Source organism: Mesoplodon mirus (genome assembly GCF_964341445.2).
Source record: "Mesoplodon mirus genome assembly, chromosome: 10".
Classification (NCBI taxonomy): Eukaryota; Metazoa; Chordata; class Mammalia; order Artiodactyla; family Ziphiidae; genus Mesoplodon; species Mesoplodon mirus.
The window spans coordinates 9,349,462-9,375,406 of record NC_138986.1 but is presented as its reverse complement, the minus strand read 5'-3'; the positions used below and the strand labels follow the sequence as shown (position 1 = coordinate 9,375,406).

Below are 25,945 nucleotides of genomic sequence, written 5' to 3'. Positions count from 1 at the left end.
TTATGTTGCACAGATTCACTAACCAGGTGACACAGCATGCTGGTGGGCAGCCAGGTGGCTCCTGCTCAAGGAAGAGACCCAGAGAGACCCCCCCCCAAAACTCTCAGCTCAAATAAATAAGCAAACCCATATCTGTGTGGGAAGTGCTTTAAAATCACTGAAAAATTAAGGCCACTAGGACTTGTGACATTTTTATCCTTAAAGTTATTCTGCTTAGTTCTCGGATGTAACCACAATGTCGTTATTACAGAATTGTTTCAATTTATACTGATACTTTGATTGGCTTGAAACTACCTTAAAAGGTTCTCTACCCTTGAGAAATCTGCACCTGATAACAGGAAATAATCCCCCTGTGTAAGTGGCAGATTTTGCTTCTGCCTATAAGAACTCCCATATAGAGATAAGCAACATCTCTGGCCCTACTACTACCCCACACAAGCCCACAGCTATGGGACTCTCCTCAAATTCAAGAGCTGGAATTTTTTTTTAAAGAGGAAGATCAAGTAAAAATTAAAAAGAAAGAAAGAGGGATGTGAATTTTTAATGGAGGAAAGAAAGAAAAGAAAGCCAAAGGAAATATATACATTAAGGTAAGGTGACATAACTGACCAACAAGCCATTACAGTCTGCCAGCGTCACCAGCACAGCCTTACCTCTCCCCAGCACTTAGTTTTATCACTTATGTGATATCATGTCATGTATATGCAATGATTTTCACTCACTAAATTTTTATAAAATTTTACCACATTTTATATGCATTTAAAAAGTATGCCTTTTAGACATGTATCAAGTGAGATAGGTAATATGTTGAAAAGTTTCTGGAAAGGTAACTATTACATTCCATGCACTGGACATTCTACTGCAGATGTACCTATTGATTCAGAAATCAGTCATAAGTCACAAAAAATCAAGCTTACTTTCCCACATTCCCTTTTTAGTGTGTTACCACACTAATGACTCTGCTTTGTGCTCGATTCCTAACTCCACCCGTGGGAACTGAGATGACCAGAGAGCACCATGCTTTTGTGCCATGTCTAATGGTTCCCAATTAAACTGGAGCGTTTAGAACCTCTAGGATGGTGTTTCTCATGATGTGGGGTGAACCAACTACATCGGCCTCACAAGGGATGCCTGTTACAAATGCAAACTCCTGGACTCCACCTCACATCTACTAAATTACAATTGCTAGAGGTGAGCAGGAATGTGCATTTTTAATATGCTTCCTGGATGATTTTTATGCACTGATGTTTGAGCACCACAAAGTTTGTTGCTTTTTTCTTTTTAAAATCAAACTATGATGATAGAAAAGTTGTCATAATGCCAAAAAAATTTTTACATCATTGACATATGTATGCTATGGTTAAAAATCAAGACTACGGTCAAGTAAATACTTTTTCCAAGTATTTACTTTTTTTCTATCTTAACACATCTTTTGCAGATATTTTACTGGAAATTAACTCCCTGGTAATATTACTTGTAAAAATTATCTGAGAAAGGTAATGCAAGACAGCATAACACAAAGGTAAATGCCATATTTAGACAACAGGTTGCTTTATGTGCAATTAAGATTAAATCCATTTTTAGAAATACTTAGCAAAAGTGAAATTCATGTTTGTTGCTAAATCATGATTATCAATTCTGACAATTGAGAAAAAAGCAGAGATTTAAAAACAAGTGAAAAGCTTTTTTTTCTTTTATAAAAAATGAGAATTATTTCCCTTGAATGAACCAACATATATAATTTTTTCACTGTGATCATAAAAAGTAAACCATATTTTGAAAATGTAAATTACCTCAGAATGTTTTACTAAAGCTTCCAAACAGAACATTTCCACTGTAGCTGAAGGAACTTCTCCAAAACTTTCAGCATAAGGAAGTCCATTTCCTCCAAAACACCATAAACCACCCTGAAAGTGAGATAATTAAAATTCTTAGTGAAAAAAGTGTCTAATATTTTTTGTTTGACAAAAAAAAATCTCTGTACTATATACAGTATTAGAACGAACTAATATGTAAGACTCAAAATATTCTGGAAACTTGCAGGGAACTTTCATTATGCAAACTGTTGCTAGACTAGAAAACATGTGGAATTATTCTTAGAAGAGAGCAGTCTTTGAGACTTTCTCAATTCTTTCCTCTGTGTCCTCTTATCTGAAAGTACAGAGACTAACACATAAATCTTTACCCAGTAAGAAAAGCCCAGAGCTGAACAAATGTTCTAGTGTCAGATTATGCCAGTTGAGTCTATTTAAAAATCTATCAATGAAAATAACAGAAAAGGCATTACTGGAAAAATTTAAAATAAAGACAATGATAACAATTATCAGAGAGCTTTTAATTAAAAAAAAAAAAAAAGGGAATTCCCTGGCGGTCCAGTGGTTAGGACTCAGAGCTTTTGCTGCCATGGCTTGGGTTCAGGCCCTGGTCGGGTTCAGTCCCTGGCCGCGCGGCACGGCCAGAAAAACAAGAGAGAGCGCTTTTAATTTTCCTTAAGTTGAAATTCAAGTTCACATGGAAGAATAAACAGAAGAGTTAGGAAAATTATGAAACAGAAGAGTAGCGGGGACTAGTCTTAATAGATATTAAAACGTAAGAATAAATGGGGAAAAGAAAATTTCAACTATTACCACAGATCAGTAACATGCAATAATCTCCTAAAAATCAGTGAGAAAATACCAACAAGGCTATAGAAAAATGAGCAACAATCATAAACAGTTCTTAGGAAAAGAAATATAATGCCTCTAAAATAGATAAGAAAGGATATTTTACATCTATCAGACAGGTGGGGAAATAAGACGTTCTCATTACCCTGCTGCTGGTAATATCAACGGGCTACTTCTATGGAGGACAATTTAGCGACAGCTGTCAAAATTACAAGTGCCCATGCCCTTCAACAATTTATCCTACAGGACACTCACACACTGGCAAAGTGATATAGGTACAAGTTTGTTCATTGCAGCTCTGTTTGTAAGAACAAAAGATTGAAGCTCCCTAATGTCCTTCAATAGAGGGTTGGTTAAATAAAGGATGGTACAATTATACAATGGAATGCTATGTGAGTCTCTTCATATATTGATATACATCAGTCTCTAAGTTAAACCCTTAGGTGAGAAAAAGAAGGAGCAGAGAGTGCGTACCATATGCTACCATTTGCGTAAAAAAGTGTGTTAACTACATGTGTATACTGGGGTGGGGAGATACAAGGAAGATTTATTACTGTATCTTCTTTTGAAGCGCTTTGTATTTGAACTAGAGGTCGTAATTGTGTGCACACAGACCACCTGCTGGCAAAAGAGGACAACTACAAGGTAGTGTCTTTCAAAAATGTATATATAAAGCCCAGTGTTTCCTGTAGGAAATACAGTCCATAAGTTTCTGCATTCTGAGTTAATTTATAGGGTTCATGGTTCAGTAAACCTAGTAAATGTTCAAAATGTTTGGCCACTCTAATTCTTATTCATGCTGTCTTCTCTGATACAATAATCTTCTTTTTTACTGATTTTAAACATGCTTGGATCTCAAAGATTCATGCTACTTAAATGGAGGATTGGGGGCTTCCATGGTGGCGCAGTGGTTAAGAATCCATCTGCCAATGCAGGGGACACAGGTTCGAGCCCTGGTCCGGGACGAAACCACATGCCGCGGAGCAACTAAGCCCGCGTGCGCCACAACTGCTGAGCCTGCACTCTAGAGCCCATGAGCCACAACTACTGAAGCCCGCGCGCCTAGATCCTGTGCTCCGCAGTAAGAGAAGCCACCGCACCGCAATGAAGAGTAGCACCCGCTCACCGCAACTAGAGAAAGCCCACATGCAGCAACAAAGACCCAATGCAGCCAAAAATAAATTAAATAAATAAAATTTTAAAATAATAAAATAAAATAAATGGAGGATTGGGAAGGGCTAACTCATTGACAGTCCTTGCCTCCTCCAGCAGAGATAAGGGTAGAGGGTGGACTGGTGGGCTTTGGGGGGTGGGAAATTTTTCTTAAAAACCTACCACCACAACCTGCCTCCCCCAAACCCCTCTCCTTACATCACACCTTCAAATCACCTGACCTCTTTCCAACCTAAGTGTTCCAAGGAAAGAACAGGGAGAAGGAAGAGAAAAACGATCCAGGATTTTCATTTTTCCTGATCATTTTTAAAGTGGGATATAAGAGTGCAGTTCCCATTTTATCCTTGTTGGCAAAGCTTTAAGTTATTTGTGAACTGGCAAATTGTGTGGCAGTAAGAAGCATAAGGAAAAAGGAATAAATAAAATGTATAAATCCATAGTGTGGTCATACAAAGTATTTTCTAACTCCTAACACAAAAGTCAATATACATGGGTACTGCTTCTTTATCACTGGATTAAGATATACTGAAAAACAATTTCTTAAGGATCAAAGAAATCCATAGGAAGAGGTGGAGAAAGTGACAATGTTAAAAATAATAATAATGGGTAAGCATAAAAATGAAAAGGAGACAATAATAATAAAAGCATAAAAGGAAATGTCAACTAATCAAGTTAGTAAAGAACTTATATCCATATTGTATATTAATTACAGGTATATAACAAAGCTTTTTTTTTTTTTTTTTTTTTTTTTTTTTTTTTCCTTTTTGCGGTATGCGGGCCTCTCACTGCCGTGGCCTCTCCCGCCGCGGAGCACAGGCTCCGGACGCGCAGGCCCAGCGGCCATGGCTCACGGGCCCAGCCGCTCCGCGGCACATGGGATCCCCCCAGACCGGGGCACGAACCCGCATCCCCTGCATCGGCAGGCGGACTCTCAACCACTGCGCCACCAGGGAGGCCCAACAAAGCTTTTTATGTATCATTTTCTTATGATACTCAGAGACACAACACTACTATGAGTTAACGTGGTATTTTTCAAATCCATTTCAACAGGTTTATACCAGCCAAATAATTTAATACATAATAGGTATTTTCTTACCATATAATCTACCTTCCAATTAAACATAACCCTTAGAGCTATCTCTGTTTTTTCTTTGTCATACAAAAATGCTTTGATTCACAACAGAAATATGCCAGTTATTTAAGTATATATAAGTTTGTGTACAGCTGGCTCTTTTAGCAATGTCATGATTCATCCATTCATTATTCAATAAATATTTATTGAGAGCATATTGTGTCCGAGGTACTGTACTTGGTACTGGGGAGATTATAAGAGAAATCAGAAGAAGAAAGAGAAAAACAGAAGAGAAAAACAGAAATAAGCAAGCAAATAAATATATAAAATAGTTACAGAATGGGAAAAATGCTATGAAGGGCAATAAATGCAATAAACATTTGAGATAAAGAGGAAGGTCTGTCTGAGGAGCTGACAAGCAGAGATCTGAGGGACAAGAAGGAGGCAGCCATGGGACAGGCCGGTGGCAAAGCAGTCCAGGCAGAGGGAACACAAGTAGATACACAATGAGCAAGTTTAAGGAATGGAAAGAAAAGGCCAGTGTGGCTGGAGCACAGTGTGCATGAGGGAGGGAGGGGAGGGGAAGGTCAGAAAGGTGGTAAAGAAACAGAGTCAGGCAAGCTGATGCTGAGGCCTGCTAAGAGATGCAATGTCTGAAAATAATTATCTATTCTCCTACAAACACTTAGAAATGAGCTGGGTTTGCTTTGTCTCTGTTACTTACACTTGATGAGCAGATTTACCCATAACCAAAGTCGGAAGGAGGGAAGGTACAGGGAGTTCGCAGATGACCATGATGGGTTCATCCCAACAGAAGGAATCCCTGATCTGCGCGGCTGTACATCATGAGGAACTTGCAGAACCTTGGAAGCCTGTCCATCCCTCTGAAAGCAAGCTGCATAGTCTCCTGTTTTGTGTAAGCATCTCTGTAGGTTTCCACATCCTCTGGCATTAAAGAAATCTCCCATCCTTAAACCCCATCTATTGGCATCTTCCTCTCAATCACAACCCATTGCTATACTTATGCAGATGGATGTTAGAAGTGTCTTGATGCAAGGACTTCAGACCTTAATGGCTTAGCTGATTTCAGAGAGACTCTGGGAAATTACAAGGGAAGATGATAATACTAGAAATGCAAGATTTTAGCTGGATTGTCCTTAGCCAAGACCATAAAAGCTTTACGATGGGAAATGATTTCAATGCACCATACCCACTGTTCTCTTGACTCCAGGCAGTTTGCTACATTAGATCAAAAAGAAATCATAATCTAAAATGTCCAAACTTCTGCATCCTTAGGCTCTAGGTCACATTCACCTGAGGTCCTCTAACCGATGTTGAAACTGGAGACAGGCTGACTGATGGGGAGTGTCCAGATGGTAACAAAAACCAAAACAAGACTGAAACCCGGATCCTGACATCAAAGTAGGAGCAATCTTGATAGTAATATCTGGGATAGTAGAAGACCAAGGACCACCCTGGCCCATCCCCTGACCTCCCACCAGAACTGCAGTCAACAAATTCCCAGGCAGATCTTGGATAGCTACCAAGGCTTTAGATGTGGAAGGAGGTGACAGATGTGGGAGAAGTACTTTCACTCTCACTGACCCAGCTCTCCCAATGAACAGAAAGAATAAAAGGAGGGAAGGCAAATCATTGCCAGGGTGGGTGGGGAGCAGGGAGGATGGGGAGTTTTGATACTGCTTCTAGTTGTGGTTGTGGGCCCCTTTGTTTTAATATGTGTGAGAGCTAATCTCTGTGTTTCTTCGTAAAAAGTTACAACCTTAGAGCTCTGCAACTTGTGCAAACTAACAGCGTAAATGACGTTCATTCTAAAGCATGAGTTTGTAACCCAGGTCATCCTTAAGGGTCTGGGTAGATAGAATTCAGGGGAGAGAGGATGTAAGCTTGGCTGGGAAAAAATTACATCTCTATTTTCCTAACACTGAACTAAATTTTTTCATTGTATTCAATTATAAACACAGACAATAAACCACAGAAACAGCAGCAGTCTGTGTGACTCTCAACAACAGAAAGCGCAGCTACTTCCCCACCACTTGCTGCAGCTACCTGGAAAGAACATTATGCTCCTCGTTCCTTTGCATGCCAACTGCACATTCTCACACTGGTGACCTAAAATCGACACTGCACCTAACTCTCAAAAGGTTCAGGGTGGAAACAGCAGATGTGTGTAAATAGACATATAAAAATATATCTATAGAAAGAGGGAGAGTAAATGGGGAATGATAAAACAAATGGGATAAAATATGAATAACTGGCAAATCTAGTGAAATGTATTATTGTTGCAATTCTTTAAGTTTGAAATTGAAGTACATATATTAATTATGTTACAAATTTTTTATTTTGATAACAGTCTTTCAGTATAATTGGTTTCCCATGTAATGCTATGAATTGTATTTTATGCATCTAGAAATGAGTTCATAGACTTTACCAATCACCAAAGGGATGCACCTTTGGGTGTACAGAGATTAAGAAGCCCTGCTCTAAACCCGATCATAACTGTAGGCTATCTGCTAAAGCCCAGAGGAAGCTCTTCACGTGAGCAGTTTTGTACAGAAGCAGCTCACTCCATTTGAAGGGAGCCTGGGGATTATCACGGGACAGGTGTGTCATAAACTGATCAGATCACTAAAAGCCAGATGGATGCCCCTCCCACTCCTTCATCCCCAACTTACTGGCATATAAAAAAAATCCAGAGCCTGACTAAACTGGGGAGGGGGTGGGGAAATAAGAGTAACTACGATGGAGCTGCTTACTGATCTGATGAGATGGGACCTCAGGATTGAAACTAAGCATTTATTTCAATATTAAACTAACTAAAGATGTGCTCCTTCTTTAAACTGCAGGCTGAGGCCATGACTTCTGGGCAGAAAAGAAGTGGCAGAGTGTATTCAACCACTCTCCTCTTCACTTAGCAAAAGGTAAGGAAGCACTGTAGAAGGCGACAGAACACTCTAGAAGTCAGAGGGATGGTAACTGAATAGTAATGAGCAGAACATGGTCTGTGCTGACAGTGAGGAACATCAGGCCAGGTTCCAGGAGCTCTGGCACAGGAGCGAGGAGAGAAGTGCGTGACGGCTCTGGGAGAGGGCAGGGGGTGGGAGGCCGTGCAGGAGCAGCTGGCGCTCGTAGTAGGGCAGGAGAATCAAGAAGAGCCAGGGACATCTTACTCTCAGAAAACAAGGGTGCTCTCACAGCCACCCTGGGAATGAAATTTAAAAGGATAATGAGGTCAGCCTAAGGAACAGGTTCTGGTGGCCAGGCAGTGGCGCTCTGAGCATCAAAAGGAAAATGACTACACTTCACTGGAACGACTCCAAGACATGGTTGAAAGGAGAAATTATAAAAAGTATACTAGAGAAGTCATATCTACTGATGTGTCCCTAATTTCTCATAAAAACAGAGGTGAGGAAAAGACAAATCATTCTGTTGACTGAAAGAAATGAACAACGTGAGAGTTGTGAGTTACGTTTTATTTGGGGCAAAATGAGGACTACAGCCCAAGGAGACAGCGTCTCAGACAGCTCAGAGGAACTGCTCCACAGAGGTCAGGGGGCAAGGTCAGTATTATGTATGAGTTTAGAGAAGGGGGGACGTGCTGTCAAGCACACGTTGTCAGAGGCTTGCTGCTCGTCACGAGGAGCAGCTGTCACCACTAATGATCTCAGTGCTTTTCTAGATACGAGGAGATGCAAGAACTTGGGCTCATAAAACCTTCTCCTGAAAATGTCTAACTATCTGAAGGCCTGTTCTGCCAGTTTTTCCCAGAGCACCGAGCACCTCATTCCCGATCTCTGCCCTGAACTCCCTTCAGGGTGTGTTGATGGTCAGTGGCTGCAGTGGCCAGTGACTTAATCCTTGTAGAGGCAGATGGAGAGTGCCAATTTTTAGTTGGCAATTCAACTGGTAAAAGAATATAAAATACTATGATTTGTTTTACTGATAAAATACTTTCTCCTCACTGAGTTGATTAGTTATTATAGTAATAGTGATTATAATTTGTTTTGATTTCTCTTAGAGATATAAGAGATATTTTACGAAGACAAAAGTCTTGCTGAAATGGTACCACAAGAATAATGGCATTCAGTAATCACCCTCAGGCGGGCCGGAGTTGGAGTCTGTTTAGGATGCTACGCCTAGGACGCTGCTTTGATTCACTCAGAAGCCCTCTGCTATGTGTGGGTAGTTGTCTGCCAGGTATTTACATCTAGTCAATGGGAGTAAGAGATGTGGGGAGAGAACACCAACACCTCCATCAGAAGGGGCGCCTTTTCCCGTCTGAAGGCAGCCTTATTCCAAAGGAGTGGAGCTTCCCTGTGGAGCACTCTGAGAGCTCTGATGACACTGCAGACGCCGTGCCTTCCTCACTTAATGCATGGTTTCCTTCAGTTTTCAGACTCCTTGCCACCAAACAAACTTTACACTCTGTAACTGTGCCTAGTGGCACCTTCCTGTCAATCCTCTCACCACCCCCAGGGGCAGACACACCAGTAAACAAGGGCCAGTCCATGTCTGGATCACAAAAAGTAAAGGGCTCAGACTTAACATGTAATGGGAAGCCATTTGGACGGCTTCAAGCAGGAGTATGACTGGATCTAACTTGTGTTTTTAAAAACATCACTCTGGCGGCTGTGAGGACACAGAACTGGAGAGGTAAATTGGAGGATAGAGTCTGTAGCTCACAGAGGTGATGGAGACGCGATAAGGAAGCTTTCTGGATCCAGCAAGATGGTGAACTTGGCTTCCAGTTGTGGACAAAGAACGTAGCCTGCCATTACAGAAAACAAACAATGGCGCCCGCCATCAAGCCTTCAGCCACGGCAGCACCCCCACCTGCTGTGTGCCTGAGGGGAATTCAGTGTGGAGGGAAACGTGAAACATTCTGTGCTTGATACTGGCCCTAGATAGTTAAGGTACATACCTAAGGAATAATTTCAGTGAGCCCAGATTCTTGCATCTTCCCCTACATAAAACCATTAACTTGAGATGTCTGTTCTCTGTGATTAGCAGTAATCTATGATGTTCAACTATGTGGCTTTTTTTCCCAACAAAAACTCAATATTTCTGGCTCCTCCCTGACCTCTTTGGAGCAGTTCCGCAGAGTTATATGAGACGCTGTTTCCTGGGCTACAGTCCTAAGTAAGGTCCCCCGAATAAAACATAACTCACAACTTTAGGTTGTGTGTTTTTCTTTAGTTGACATGGTGAACACCTCCCATGACAAACATGTTTAATAAAATATAACAAAAGCTATTTTAAAACAAAGTCAAGCTCAGGGACTTCCCTGGTGGTCCAGTGGTAAAGAATCCGCCTTACAATGCAGGGGACACGGGTTCGATCCCTGGTCAGGAAACTAAGATCCCACATGCTGCGGTGCAACTAAGCCCGCGTGCCACAACTACTGAGCTCGTGCGCCTCAGCTAGAGCCCACATGCCACAAACTACAGAGCCCATGCGCCCTGGAGCCTGAGTGCCACAACGAGAGAAGAGAAAACCCGCACGCCACAACTAGAGAAGAAGCCCACGCACCTCAATGAGAGATCCTGCATGCCTCAACAAAGATCCCGCGTGCCGCAACTAAGACCCGATGCAGCCAAAAATAAATAAAATAAACAATAAATAAATCTTAAAAAAAAATTAAACAAAGTCAAGCTCTAAAGAAAATAAAAATAAATAAAGGGAAACACTTGGGTGCTAGAATTGAAAACAGAACATTCAGCAGAAGCGATAAGCACATAGCTGATGATGTAAAATTCCTGCAGGCACCTCAGGATGGGCTTTTAACACTTGTTCAGTGCAGAAGATGTGGTTTTGAGTCTCACATGCTATGGGAGCTAGATTTGAGATCCCTATATAAAGGCAGAACCTTGGAAAGATTGCCTCCTTGTCTATAAGAGAGTCTAGAAAAACTCTGCCCAGCAGCCCATGAAAGCAACAAGAAGCCTGTTTCTGCTTGGGGCTTTGAGTGAGAAATCACAATCCTAAGACTCTGCCATCCATAGATATATCTGAATTTATACTACCTATGTGCTACAGAAGTTCCATACTAAGGAATCAATATAAAAAACTAGTCCCTAACAGTGAACTCCTAGGGTATCCAAAAGAAGCAAACACAAAAACTGCTCTGTAGAGATAAATTTAGAATCTGAGGTGCTTGGGACTCCCATAGAAAACAATCTGGCTAAAGATAAGCTCACAGTAAAAATGATTAACACATGTTAATCTACAATATAACATAAGGAGGAGTCTGTGCCACCACAAACAGGAATTAACCCCCAATAAACTGAAATAATAAAAAATTGTGAAAGAGACTCTCAAATTATTTCTAAATGAAAGGAAGAAGAGAAAGCAAGATGAAAGAACAGGACACTACGAAGAAGAGATGATGGTGGCCAGGAGTCAGTGGCTACAGTGAAGGTGGTGAGACAAAGGGATTCAGGGTATACTTGAAGGAACAGCTCACAGTAACTGCTGATTAGGTGAAACTGGAAGAAAGGAAGCAAGAATTCCTAGGCTTTAGCTTAAGCAACTAGGGGGGTACTCTGCCCTCTACTGAAATGAAAAAGACTAGAGGAGGAAGAGCTTTGCAGAGGGTGGGTGGGTTTGGCATGTAAAGTTGGGATGCCTATTACACATCCAAGTAGAGACGTCAAGAAGGAGGTTGAATATCCAAATCTAGAGCTTAGATGAGAACACAGGGCTAGAGAGATTGAGTTTAGGCATCACCAACATAGAGGTAATATTTTAAAGCCTTGTCAATTACTATTCGTTCTTCAAGATGCGACTTCAGAGTACTTCCTATGAAGCCTTTTTAAAATGGTCTTTTAAACAGAGTGATTGATGGGCTCTTGGAGTAACCTGTGTCTCTCTTACACACTCTGTGACTTTGTTTATTTACCTGTCTCCCATTATCCTGAACACCTAGCCCACTGTGTGGCACACAACCAGGAATCAGGATGTTTGTTCAGTTCATGGATAAAAGACTGTTCTGAAGTTCTTAGTGCGAGCCCCTGGCACAATATCTTGGAAAAGTGGGCCCTCAAAAATATTTACTGAATGAATAAATGAGCTAACCTTCTGAGCAGCTAGACTTTGACTGCTTTCACTCAGAGCCAAAGATGTAAAATACTGGATGCACTCATCTAGGTCTGTTTGAGGTAAAGAAGCCAGCAACTGTCTGAGCTCTTCTTCAATGGAAGAATCCTGAAATAAAGGAAAATAAATTCTTCATAATTAAACTGAACAATTGAGTATAACAAAAGTACCCAAAGAATCAAAGCCAAAACAAAACAGGAGAGGTGAATCAGTGCTTTTAGTCTTGAAAACAGTCACCACCCTGGTTAGCAGAGGATCATTTAATTTTGAATTCTATACTTTCATGTCTGCTAACTCAATCTGAAAGACCTATTGCAAAGCATAGCTCAAGATTTTCACCTCATAGTCTACTTCACATCTTGACTCAAAATGAATTATTACATTCTTTCTAACTAAAGCTGGCTTTTTAAGATGCAGAACTTACTCCTACCTGATTTTTTCTAATAACTAATATCTAGAATCATTTGTTTTTCTATTTTTCAAAAACGGATTGCAAGTTTTCAGATTTTCATTTTCTAGAAAAGTCTGAGAAAAGCACTCAAGGAACATGCTCTCATATCTATATTAGTAGTTAACAATTAATATCCATGTATATTAGTACATTAATATCTGTGTGTAGTAGTTCTCCAGAGGCTGCTTTGCGCCCCAGGAACTATTCAGCGATATCTGAGACATTTTTGGCTGTTACAACTTGGGGGTGCCGTCATCCAATGAGTAGATGCCAGGGGTGCTGCTACAGTGTACAGAACAGCTTCCAACGACAAAGAATTATTTGGCCCAAAATGTCAGTAGTGTTGAGGTTGAGAAAAACTGTTCTATGGCAACTTTAGAACAAAGGAACAATTTATGGATGCTGATATGCTAAGAAGCCACCCTCTGGTGCATAGAGACTCCCAACTCCACATAGGGGAAAATAATTTAGGAGAAACAGCACCTCCTGTGGAATCAAGAAATCTTGGAATGGAAGCTACAATTGCAGGTTTACACCCTAGTTTACCTGCTTGTGACAAGTAATCAACAAACTGCTTTTTGAATGGTTATTTTGCACCCAAAGTGAAGATGATATATTAAACATTTTTTACTCACTGGATTATTTTATTTACTTACTTCTTTTAAAGATGGCAAAGGAGGTGGGTGGAGAAAAAAGCGAAGATCACTATCTTTGCTTCGTGCCAGACCAATAAGAGTTCTCAGATCACAGGCTTGAGCAATTATCCTATACTGGTAATCTATTGTAAAAGTATATTGCGAGCACCCAAATTAGCTTATGGTTATTTCAAAGGTTAAATTAACAACTTAACTTTTAAACTACAAGTTTGTAATTCAAAATTTCCCCAATTTTTTTTAACTGCAACTGCATTTACAATACCAGTAAGCTAAATATCCAACATTTCCATGACTGATCTCATAATTCTCAACATATATCTAGGTATATCACAATCAAACTAACCTTTTTGAAAAAAATAAACCTCAAATGTGAAAACTGATAGGTCAGAACCAATTTAACTTCTTAAAAAAAAAAAATTCCATCATCCAAAAGCTATTTTGATCACTACTCAAAAAACCTGAGTTCCATTTAAATCTGTCATCCCCTGGTACCTATATGGTGCTTTGACATTCCATGAAGCCCATGAATAATCTGAGGTTCCAGACAGTAGTACTTTGTTTTAGCCTTCATGATTTCACCATTCCATTCTTTATGTATTGCTATACACTGTTTGCGTCCCTTCCAAATTCATGTGTTGAAACCTAATCCCCAATGTCATAGTATTTGGAGGTAGCACCTCTGTGAGGTGATTAGGTCAGGATGGTGGCACCCTCATGACTGGGATTAGTGCTCTTATAAAAGAGACCCCAGAAAGCTCCCTCAATCCTCACCAGACACAGGATCTGCTGGCACCCTGATCTTATATTTCCCAGCTTCCAGAAAACTGTGAGAAATAAATTTCTGTTGTTTATAAGCTACCCGGTCTAAGGTATTTTGTTATAGCATCCCAAATGGATTAAGGACATGTATCAAAAATAAACTGCAGCCACTGAAAGAGACATTTTTAAATAACAGCACTATATAACTTGGGTGAGCTCTTTAGAATCAAGTGGGGAACTTTAAAAAAATCTACATGCCAGGGCTCCAACTGTGATTTTTCTGATACAGCAGAAGTCTGAAATGGAGTCCTGGAAGGCAGATTTTGAAACAGATTTTTATTCTAAGTCTCCACTCGTATTAAAGAAGCTTATTTTTACATTACAAATTATTATAAATTATTATAGCCACCACTCAATCAAACTAATTAACTTGTATGAAGACAGAGATCTTATTCTGAGACTAAATTTTTCTTTGAAAACATTATTCTTATTTGTTTACCCATTTTTACAAGATGACTCTACTAACAAAGTGTACTTTAGTCCCTGTACTCAGAGCAGATCTGATCTCTTGCTCATGTACTTTTACTGCAGAACTTGTGATTTTAAATACAACTAAATATTTAAAATCTTCCTTAAAAAACAAATATACACATGAAAATTAGGCACATTTAACCAAGTATTAGTATTAAAGACAAACAGACTGTCAAAGTGAATGCAAATATAACTTTGATGCAGCCAGCAATTAAAATATATTTTATTAAATAGGAACCAAAAAAAACCACAGACACATTAGGCCATAACTATCAGAATCAAGAGTTTCTCCAATCAAGTAAAAGTTCATTCTGGTAGAAAGTTATACAAATATATCTACCTCAGTTTTGAGGGTGTTCTTACCAAACACAATATGACTACCAGGCCAGCAGGTTTTACACTTTCTCTCAGGTTTTACACTTTCTCTATCACTAGAGTTTCTTTTAAATTTTTTTGAAAATATTTTTTACATATATTAATATTTCCTGAATTATTTTCCTTCCTTAATATCTCCTTCCCTTCTCTTTTACATCAGAAATCAAGAGCTAGCTGATGGTGTGCCACGTGTTCAGATGGTTTCATTACCATGCCAGTGATGGGTCTCTGACATTTCCTGCACAGCCTGCAGTCGTGCTGCTCTGTCATCGGACTGACTCTTCCTCAGGAGTAGCCACACAGCACATTCGTGATCTTCTATGTCAATTGTACTAAAGGTGTCTTTGTTAAAAAAAAAAAAGACAATATGGACAGTTAAAACAACATTTTCATCCTCACATTTAAGACAGTAATTTACAAATATTTGAAATCTACAATAGGAAAGTTATATCCGTCTCCAGGTGTTGATAATGACTGATAGGTTTGTTCTCAGTTCTGTCATATTATTTTGTTTTATTTGCTACGTATATTTTGTATGTGCTCTTGTTTTATATATTATGTTGCTTTCACAATGAGATCTTTTTTTTTTGGCTCCTTTTCCCTAAAAAACTTTCTATTATGAGAAATATCAAACATATGGGATAGATTAAAAGAATAATACATTGACATCCACATGCTTACCGCAACTAGATTTAATAAATGTTATTATTTTGCCATATTTGCTTAATCTATATGGATGTGTGTGTATTTTTTTTTTTTTTTTTTTTTTTTTTTGCCATGCCACACAGCTTGTGGGATCTTAGTTTCCCAACCAGAGATCGAACCTGGGCCCTCAGCAGTGAAAGTGTGAAGTCCTAACCACTGGACTGCCAGGAATTCCCCAGGATGTGTATTTATTTCTGAACTATGTGAAAGAAAGGTGCAGAAATAATGACATTCCACCCTTTCATAGTTCAACATGCATCTCCTAATAAGCCTGCATTCTCCTATATAATCACAATGCCATTTTAACACCCAAGAATACTAACAAAAATCTTCCAAATCATCTAAAATTCAGTCCAATTCCATATTCAAATTTTTCTAATTGCCCTCAAAATATCTTTAGAGCTGCTTTTTAAAAAACAGGATTTGATTAAGTCTCTTTAGTATCTTAATTCTAGAAAGTTTTCCCACCTTTTTTTTTTTCATGATGCCAACTTTTTAAAGAGATCAGGTCAGCTCTTTTATAGCTAGCTTCACAATGCAGATTTGCCTGATTGTGAAATCTACATTTTTGATGCAATATTCTCATTATGAGAAAGCATGGGAGTGATTTTCTAACAAATTTTAAATTTTGAAATATTCATCAAGAGAGTCTCAATATTTATTTACAACTATCTAACAACAATGCATCCATAAAGATAGAAGGAAGAAAAGAGTCCAAGGCATCAAGCCCTTAAATATAGCCCAAGAGAATAATGTTCCTCAATTTTCCATAGCTATAATAAATGTTAGTATAAGAAATGGGAAAAAAAATCTCAGGTTGATCATCGAATGACTTTCAGACTACTGATAAGGAGCCTCAGTTAAATATGTGATACTTACCAGCAAATGGACCCTGTAATATCCTGGCTGATGTTGCCAATACTTTTCTTACTGCTTTGTGAAGCTCTTTTCTTGCCTGGTAGGTGATTCCTAAAATGATTACAAATTTAAATAAAACCAAGTAGGTACTCTTAATGCTATGCTCCAATACTTCAAAGAAAAAAATGTATAAACTAAACCCCAATTTTTTCAAAAAGAAAATATAAAACAGCATCGGCTCCATAGCTCAGGGGTTAGAGCACTGGTCTTGTAAAACAGCAACTTTCTCTTTTTACTGTCACTATTTAAAGCAACTAAAACCATTATGGGAACAAAGAACTCTAGATCCCCAAAAAACCACTGCTTTCCTAGTCAGGGAGAAAGTAAAAACAAAACAAAAGCAAAAACACTAACTAAAACTAACAAAAAGCCTCATATACAACATAGGATTAACTACATTCAGGAAAATGTCACTTAAAAATACCACTCTCAAAGTGAAATTTAGACATACCTTACTAATGAGATTAAGCTTTACTATATAGGTAAATTATATGCTATAAAAATTATCTGTGTAATTGAAATTGTAACACACCATAAAAGCACGTTGAAACAGGAAGGTGACATAACAATAAACACAAACAGGAGAGAGTGGTGATACATATAGCTGTAGACAGGGGAGCAGCAGAACCTGCCCACTCAGGGAATGTAAAGTGCTCACAGGCATGGTTATTCTGGCTGACAGTGTAGAACAGGCAGCTGTAAATCTAGTGTGATGACTCACCAAGCTACCCATATCCTGATGAAAAGATACTCCTCGGCCCTAAAATCTCATGTTCAACAAGCAATCGTCTGATTACTAATTGGGTTTCCATGTGACCAAAATATGGAGAAGGGGAGTGTTCTGACTAGTAAAGACAGGTTTTCCAGCCTTAACGACAGATTTTTTCCCTCTGTAAATAAGTTGGTATTCATACTTGTGAATCCATCTCATGAGTTTAGTGTGCATGAATAAATGCCTTAGAGCAAAAATACCTCTGCGCTAAGTGACAAAATCATGTTTTTATGCTTGCTAAACTGAGGACCAGCCTGTGAGGAACTCCAAGTTTAGACTAAAAAAGCTGGCTAGTCTTCATCTGACTTAGTTATAGGAGAGCTGCAAATGTGGGTTAAATATGAAAGTCCAAAATTTTATCTTCAATTAATTCTTTAGGAACTTGGTTCTCATAGGGTTTGGTGATTTGTAGAGTTAGCTGAACCTATTTTATTAATATTGTGCTTTAAATACTCATTTTTTAATTTTTTATAGTTTTTTTCTTCCAGTTTTCCTGAAATACAGTTGACATACAGCTCTGTATAACTTTAAGGTAAACAGCATAATGATTTGACTTACAAATATCATGAAATGATTACCACAACAAGTTTAGTGAACATCTATCATCTCATATGGATACAAAATCAAAGAAAAAAAATGTTTCTTTTTCTTTGTAATGAGAACTTCTTAGGATTCACTCTCTTAACAACTTTCATATATAACATACAGCAGTGTTAATTATGTTTACATTTATATTTATTAATGTTATACATGACATCCCTAGTACTTATTTACCTTATAACTGCAAGTTTGTACATTTTGACCACCTTCATCCAACTCCCTTTCCTCCACATGCCCCACCTCTGGTAACCACAAACCCGATCTGTTTCTATGAGTTCGTTTTTGAAGTATAATGACCTACAACACTGTGTTAGTTCCTGGTATACAACACAGTGATTCCATATTTCTATACATTTCAAAATGATCACCACGCTCAGTCCAGTTACTATCTGTTACCATACAAAGGTACTGCATAATTATGGACCACATTCCCCACACTTCATACCCATAACTCATTTATTTTGTAACCAGAACTCTGTACCTCTTAATCGCCCTCACCTATTTCTCTCCTCCCCTCATCCCACCCCTCTGGCAACCACCTGTTTGTTCTCTGTAGAAACGATTCTGTTTCTGTTTTGTTATGTTTATTCATGTTTTATTTTTAGATTCCACATATATGTGAAATAATACAGCATTTGTCCTTCTCTGACTTATTTCACTTAGCATAATATCCTCTGGGTTTATCCATGTTGTTACAAATGGCAAGGTTTCATTCCTTTTTATGGCTGAGTAATATTCCATTGTATATATGTACCACATCCTCTTTATCCATTCATCTACTGATGGGCACTTAGGTTGCTTTCATACCTTGACTATTGTAAATAATGCTGCTGTGAATAGAGGGGTGCATAATCTTTTAGAATTTTTTTTGGATAAATACCCAGGAGTGGCATTGTTGGTTCTATTGTAGTTCTATTTTTAAATTTTTAAGGAATCTCAATACTGTTTTCCGTAGTGTTTGTACCAATTTACATTCCTAAATACTCATTTTTAAATTCAATAAGTAGCTTCCATTTTTCATGAAGATGGGATTACTTTACCATAAACTTACCGTGATTTTCTCTTTTATCTAAAGAAACTGTGTGCACATATATATATGACTTCATTTTTTCTCTTTCTACCACTTGAGTATCTAATGTCAAAGACTTCTTCAAGGCCAGAACTTCATATGTAATAAATAAAGAACCTCTTAAAAAGAAACAAAAAATTCATCATAAATATATGATCTAAATATAACACAGGAGCCACTTTTTTAAATTAAGCTTCTTGTAGAACTTTTTCTTTTTTATTGGGAAACATAACGTATATGCAGTAATGTGCATATAACATACATTATACATATATATGTATAAATGTATACACACATTTCAGCTTACAAATAATAATAAATAGCTGCAATACCATACCCAGGCAAAAAAACCAAAACATTAACAGTACCCAGAAGCCCACAGTGCATCCCTTTCTGATCCTGACCCACTCTCTCATCTCTATAGCTATTATTCTGGGTCTTATTATAGTAATATCCTTGCTATTCTTTATAGTTCACCACCTAAACATGAACCTTTAAACAATGGGGCTTAGTTTTGTCTGTCTGTGAACTTCACAGGAATGAAACCACACTGTATGTATTCTTTAGTTCACCTTCTGTTTGTGAGATTCATCCATGTTGTTACATGTATCTGGAGTTCATGCATTTATATTTTCACATGGTATGTGATTCATCCATTGTATAGCTATACTACAACTTATTTATTCGTTCTACCACAGACAGGCAATTTAGGGAATTTCTATCAATAGCTTGAGTCTATTACAAATAATACTGTTACACACTGTATATATACATCTACACTGTATGCATGTGTATATGTTCCTCTAGCATACATATCTAGAAGTAAAATTACAGACTTTCTGAAAGTATATATATTGTTCAACTTTACTAAATAATGCCAAACTGTTTTTTTTTAAAGATTAGCCAATTTGTACTCCTTATCACCAGCATATGAAAATTTCTCCTGAGAGTTATACCTAAAATCAAATATTAAAACTGAAATACAGGGGACGCAGTGGTTAAGAATCCGTCTGCCAACGCAGGGGACACGGGTTCGAACGCTGGTCTGGGAAGATCCCACATACCGCAGGGCAAGTAAGCCCGTGCGCCACAACTACTGAGCCTGTGCTCTAGAGCCCGCAAGTCATGGCTACTGACGGCCGTGTGCCTAGAGCTCGTGCTCCACAACAGGAGGAGCCACTGCAATAAGAAGCCCCGCGCACCTCAAGGAAGAGTAGCCCCTGCTCGCCACAACTAGAGAAAGCCCACGCGCAGCAAAGAAGACCCAATGCAGCCAAAAATAAATAAATAAATGTATTTTTTTTTTTTAAGTGAAATACAGGGAATTCCTGTATTACTGCACTGTAATTCCGTGCAGTGGTTAGGACTCCGCACTTTCACTGCCAAGGGCCCAGGTTCAACCCTGTTTGGGGAATTAAAATCCTGTTAGCTGCACGGTGCAGTCAAAAAAAAAAAAAAAAAAGAAAGAAAACTGGAAAGAAAAAAAAAGTGAAATACAATGTTGTGTATCCTAAAATGAAGGACTTTCCCCCTAATCAGATTGACCTACAGTAAATCCAGACACAAAGGCTGCACTCTGTCTAGATTCACAACTTAGAAACAACAGTTTTATGAAGTCTTTTTCTGAGCTTCCCACCCTAAAGCAAAAGCAAGTAAGACAGAAAGGCCAGACACTGGCCAGTACCAGAAGAATAGAGAGAACGCTCTCAAGAATCATCAGCTCTCCTGGGGAATCTATCTGAGCAGCCAAAAAGAACAAATCTATTCAGTATTTTTATCATGCTTTCCATGAAAGCCAAAATTCTGTACCAGAAATTGTGCTTAATTTTCACTATATTCCTGAATATAACTGTGATATAAACAAAGAAATTGCATTATAGAAAAGAATATACATTTATCTTTTGCCTGGAATGAATCAAAAGAAAAAATCATCTAAATATGTTTTGTCTTACAATGTCATGGAGAAATGTACGTATTTGGATAAAATGCCAAATATATCTCCTTTATCATTTTAGCATCTAAGAGTTGATTTTATATTTATACTAATGAAAAAGAATATTATTAACAAAAACACTAGAACAGTATTAGACATAAATTTAACATATATATCCTCCGTCACCCCCCAAAAAAAGGAAAGAAAAGAGAATGAAAAATAACGATTTTGGGGAAGATAGTCACTCCATTCATTAAGCATGTGTCTCTGAAACAGCATGAGATGAGAGTGTCAATCTATTAGTTTTCTCAGTCAACCTCAATTTCTTTTCATAAGAGCTCTATGGTGACTTAAAGGATGTTCAAAAGTAATTCTGACTATAGTTTATTTTTACCTTCTTCACCCTCTTTATAACCTAACACAAGATGTGATTTTAGGTGTGTGAAAGCTAATTAGTGAGTGCCTGCTCTGTACATGCCAAGTGCTTCCCTCAGAGAAACAGTGCCAGGTGGGTAGAAACCCCATCGTACACCTCGATCCAAGACAAAACACTCCTCAGGAGTTAGAGTAACTGGATCAAGACAACACTGAAGTGGTAGAACCTGTGATTAACCAGTGATGAATCCACATGTTTATAGATTCCAAAATCTATACCCTTTCACTGCCCCATGCTACCTGTAAATCACTTCCACTGAGATTTCAAACAGTAGTATCATAAAGCCAGTTAATACTTCACAGTTGACACTTACCCTAAAATAAGTGATCCAGTAAACTTTATTATATTTCCTTCAAAAAGAAAGGGAAAAAAAAAGTCAATGTGATGAATATCGATTGGAAAACCTGATATCTTTCCATCAATATAATCATTTACTATCAACACATGGCTTCCTATTCCCAGATACAAAAAATGAACCAATAGGCACTGAGTCCAAAATATAATCTGTATTTCATACTAATTCTCCCCTTCCTGCACCTCTTCTTAGTCTGCCACCCTCCACACTAAATCAGTAAGAAACCCTCGTTTTGCTGCACTGCTGATACTACCAGGCCTAAAGCGCTTTCACTGAACGCAATGTCCAGGGAGCTAACCGTCCTGACTTTTTTTTAGTTCACAGCCACTTAAATAAAGGAATGGGAAGAATTCGCCATATCACTACCTAAGACTACATTAAGGGATTATGTTTGTGAAGTGGGACACAAAATGATTCTTCCCAAAGAAATTATGTTATAATTGGTGGTTCAGTGCCATATATAGGTAGTCCTGTTTAAAACATAGGTTAGGGACTTCCCTGGTGGTCCAGTGGTTAAGGCTTCTCCTTCCAATGCAGGGGGTGCGGGTTTGATACCTGTTCAGGGAGCTAAGATCCCACATGCCTCGCAGCCAAAAAACCAAAACATAAAACAGAAGCAATACTGTAACAAATTCAATAAAGACTTTAAAAATGGTCCACATCAAAAAAATCTTTCAAAAAAATATAGGTTAGGACTTCCCTGGTGGTGCAGTGGTTGAGAGTCCGCCTGCCGATGCAGGGGACACGGGTTCGTGCCCTGGTCCGGGAAGATCCCACGTACCGCGGAGTGGCTGGGCTCGTGAGCCATGGCCGCTGAGCCTGCGCGTCCAGAGCCTGTGCTCCGCAACGGGAGAGGCCACAACGGTGAGAGGCCCGCGTGCCGAAAAAAAAAAAAAAAAATATATATATATATATATATATATATATGTATATATATATAGGTTAGTTTCTACAGGTTTATTTAAAATTTTTTGTTTGGAACTTGGCAAACATTTTTTTTAATATTAAAAAAAAGTCCTAGTTGTAGACACAGCTAGCTGTCTATTCAATACACATAAGCCCCTTAATTCTTACTAACGCAACCTGATTACTACCTAAAGATATTCAAATTTCCTTGATTCTTACTAACACAACCTGATTACTACCTAAAGATATTCAAATTTCTTTACTAGCTAAAGATATTCAAAGATACCTGATTACTACCTAAAGACTCCTCTGCAGGCTGTGCAACACAGCTGTAGCCAATATATATATACCCATATATAGAGAGATATATAATACATCTATATAAACATATAGATGGAAGTCTATAGGGAGAGATCCCTCCCCAAATAAAAAGACAAAGCCTCATAACATGGCTTTTGGTCTTTCTGCCTTCTTGATGTCCTGGGATTCAGCAACAACTTGTTATCATGAGGACAATAAGATAATAGAGCAGGAAGATGAGAGAATTGCTAAACTGTGGTTCCTGCCCTAAATTGTCTCCATCTTGACTTCCTGTTATGTAAGAAAAATGAAAACCTTATTAATTTAAGCCATTATAGTCTAGTTTCTGTTATATGTACTGAACACCATGTTAACTAATATATTACCCATGATGGTTAGGGACTGCAGGCAGCTCATAAATATCTATGTAACCTATAATTTGTTGGATGTATAGAGGTAGGTAGCCCTTTGTTCAGACCTTCAACTTATGCTGCCAAGAACACATTTCTCCTCCCTACGGAGGGATAAGGAACTTTCCTCCATCAACTTCCCTATGCATCAGCCAAGGGAGATGGAAATTCCTCCCAAACTCTAGGACCCAGTGGTTCCAGAACAGGAAAGAAGACAGTTCCAGAAAATCTGCAGGGATGAGATCGAGAGTTGCGACACACAGAGCTTCTTGACTGTGCAACCCCTCTGGGACCTTCTTCATTCCAAGATGGCTTCCTGGACTTCCCCAGGAACAGCCAGTTTATTTCCTCCTACACTGCTGCTATCTGTTTCTTCTTACTCGGATGTTTCTTTTTCACTAAGCCCTGGAAACAGAATACAGACTCACAGCCTTTTCTCCAACCTCAAAGTGTATTTACTACTCTTGAGTGTGTTTTGCTAGAAATGATGAGGGAAGAAAAGCTCCCTTCTCTGTCCCACTCCTCTTTTTATTTTTAAAATACAAAATCACAGAATCTTCTAGATGAAAAGGATCTATCCTAAAAACTGATCTTTCTTACTGATCAAAAGGAAGCTCCATGAGGACAGAGACTTCATCTTATTCAATGCTGTATCCTCAGGGCCTAGTAATAGTACCTGGCACACAGTAGAATGAGTGAAAGATGGCCTAGGCCAATATTCTCATTTTACAAATAAAGATTAGTAAAAGTAATGTAAATAAAGATTTACAAATAAAGACAGTAGATTAGTGCTAGATCCTAAGTTCCTGTAGGGCAAGCAAAACATCTTCCTGGTTCACCACTGAATTCCCAGAACCTAATACATGTGCCTGGCACCATGTTTTACAGAAGCTGAATAAATGGCTGCTGAATAAGAATGCAGTGACACTTGAGTTTAAAAGGATGAGTATGAATCTGACAGGAAACATAGGGGAGGGGAAAAGATTCCCAAGAAAAAGGAGTAGGCATGGCTCTGGGCATACAAATTTGGGGTGAACCTTTAGTACAGAAAAGACATAAACAACTTTGAGATTTATCATGGATTAAATAAGTTTTTGTGGACAACCCTGGAAACTTAACCACAATCCTATCACTGTTTCTACAAGAAGATATTGTTGTTTAAACTGTACTCACTGACATCTCTCCAGTATGTGTTGCTTTTTGGTGGAGGAGTTGAGGTTCCCATTCTTCTGCAACAGATGACGCAATAAGCAGCCAGGGACATTCTGTGTACTTAGAACAATGATAACACGTTTAATTTAGCATGTAATTAAAAACATTTCTCTTAACTATAAGAACATGTCACAATCACAGTAGACTGCCCACAGAGTTAGATTTTTCAAGACCTGGAAAAAAAGTTTTCAATTAAAGAAAAAAATTTCTCCCTTAAAAATTTAAAATACTATTAGAATAGTATTTTGCTAGTACCTTGATGATTATTCTTCAACGTGTCCAACTGTGAACAATGATTAGTAGGAAACAGGAAAAGAGATTATTAATCAGAATATCAATATAGGAATCAAAAAAATTTTAATGCCTTCTAAAAATATATATATGCATATAGATAGATATATTTATCTTTAGTGACTGAAGTCCCTACAGAAATGAAAAGTAGCTCTGAATGGAAGATATACTTAGGACCCATAGAAGTGTTTAGCTTTTCTCCAAGGCCTTCAAGAGGGTACCCAACATTGTTTAAAATCTTTGAAATTTAATCGTTACTTGTTGGCATCCTGTCAAAGAAGGAGATGTTGCCCAACTATTTAATCACTATCCTTTTGCTCAACTATTTCATCAACTGAGTAAAGATGATCTAAATATGATGCGATGGTTTCTAAAACAACTCAGTATTCTAGAATCGTAGATTGTCTTTGGATGAGACGTTTCTTTCTTCTTTTTTCTTTTGCAATAAGAGAAAAGAAAGAAGATGCCTTGAGGAACTCATGTGAGAAATGGTCTTTGGTTTAATACATTAAAAACTTCTGGCAGCTTTACAGGGATTAAGGGGAAAACTGCTTGGTGTACATGTGTAAGAAAATCTGTTAGCAATAACACAAAATAAAACGCTTAAACATTTTTTCTTGTAATTCTAGTACCTCAATTGATGACTAAGCAAACTAGTTTAGGCAACAGAAGCTTGTAAAGGTCACTGTTTTAAAGGTCATTGTATCTTATTTTCTCACTGTTTAAAGGGTTGCTGCTACTTCTCTGAGACACAGGATAATGGTAAAAATGATACAGAGACAGCAACGAAGTAGGTGCTTATAAAACCAAGGCAGAATGCAATGTAAACTAAGTTTATGTATAGATTTTCATTTTAGTTACTACATGAAAACTTTTGACTAAAACAAAAATGCAGAGCAAAAATCTACTGCTTCCTTCATCCCAACATCTACCATGAAAGTGGTCAACTATAAAACATTATACGAATATTGTTTACTATTACTTCTCTGGCCTAAAAACCTTCACGGTATTAACTTAAACAAACCACCCGCCAGCAGGTTCCCCTCCCACCAAGTCTTGGATATGAATGAGTATAGTGGAAATATCCTTCCTCATCTTATTTCCCTCTAGATTTCCTCCAATGACATCACTGGCTCTTCCAGATTTTTCCAGAATAAACTCACTCTAACTCTCTTTCAACTCTCTCAGCGTCTTGACTATTCCCAGTTCACTGCTCTCCAGCCTCAACACACCATCCATCCTTGC

The 25,945-nt window shown here is 38.3% G+C and overlaps 1 protein-coding gene across 2 annotated transcripts in view; it reads right to left on the bottom strand.

Annotated features, from left to right (window-relative positions):
• Positions 1 to 25,945, bottom strand: part of SERAC1 (serine active site containing 1) — a 76,931-nt gene that overhangs the window by 21,697 nt on the left and 29,289 nt on the right. Inside the window, exons 2-9 of one of the 2 annotated variants that reach the window (XM_082634233.1) lie at positions 24,371 to 24,469; positions 21,540 to 21,576; positions 18,840 to 18,976; positions 16,378 to 16,467; positions 15,004 to 15,135; positions 13,129 to 13,250; positions 12,001 to 12,129; positions 1,794 to 1,907 (exon numbers count right to left, since the gene is read on the bottom strand). In XM_082634233.1, coding sequence (XP_082490359.1) covers positions 1,794 to 1,907; positions 12,001 to 12,129; positions 13,129 to 13,250; positions 15,004 to 15,135; positions 16,378 to 16,467; positions 18,840 to 18,976; positions 21,540 to 21,576; positions 24,371 to 24,461 — 852 coding nt within the window. In that variant the 5' untranslated portion in view covers positions 24,462 to 24,469. The remainder of the gene's footprint in view (positions 1 to 1,793; positions 1,908 to 12,000; positions 12,130 to 13,128; positions 13,251 to 15,003; positions 15,136 to 16,377; positions 16,468 to 18,839; positions 18,977 to 21,539; positions 21,577 to 24,370; positions 24,470 to 25,945) is intronic. The other variant, XM_082634234.1, reaches the window with a different exon arrangement.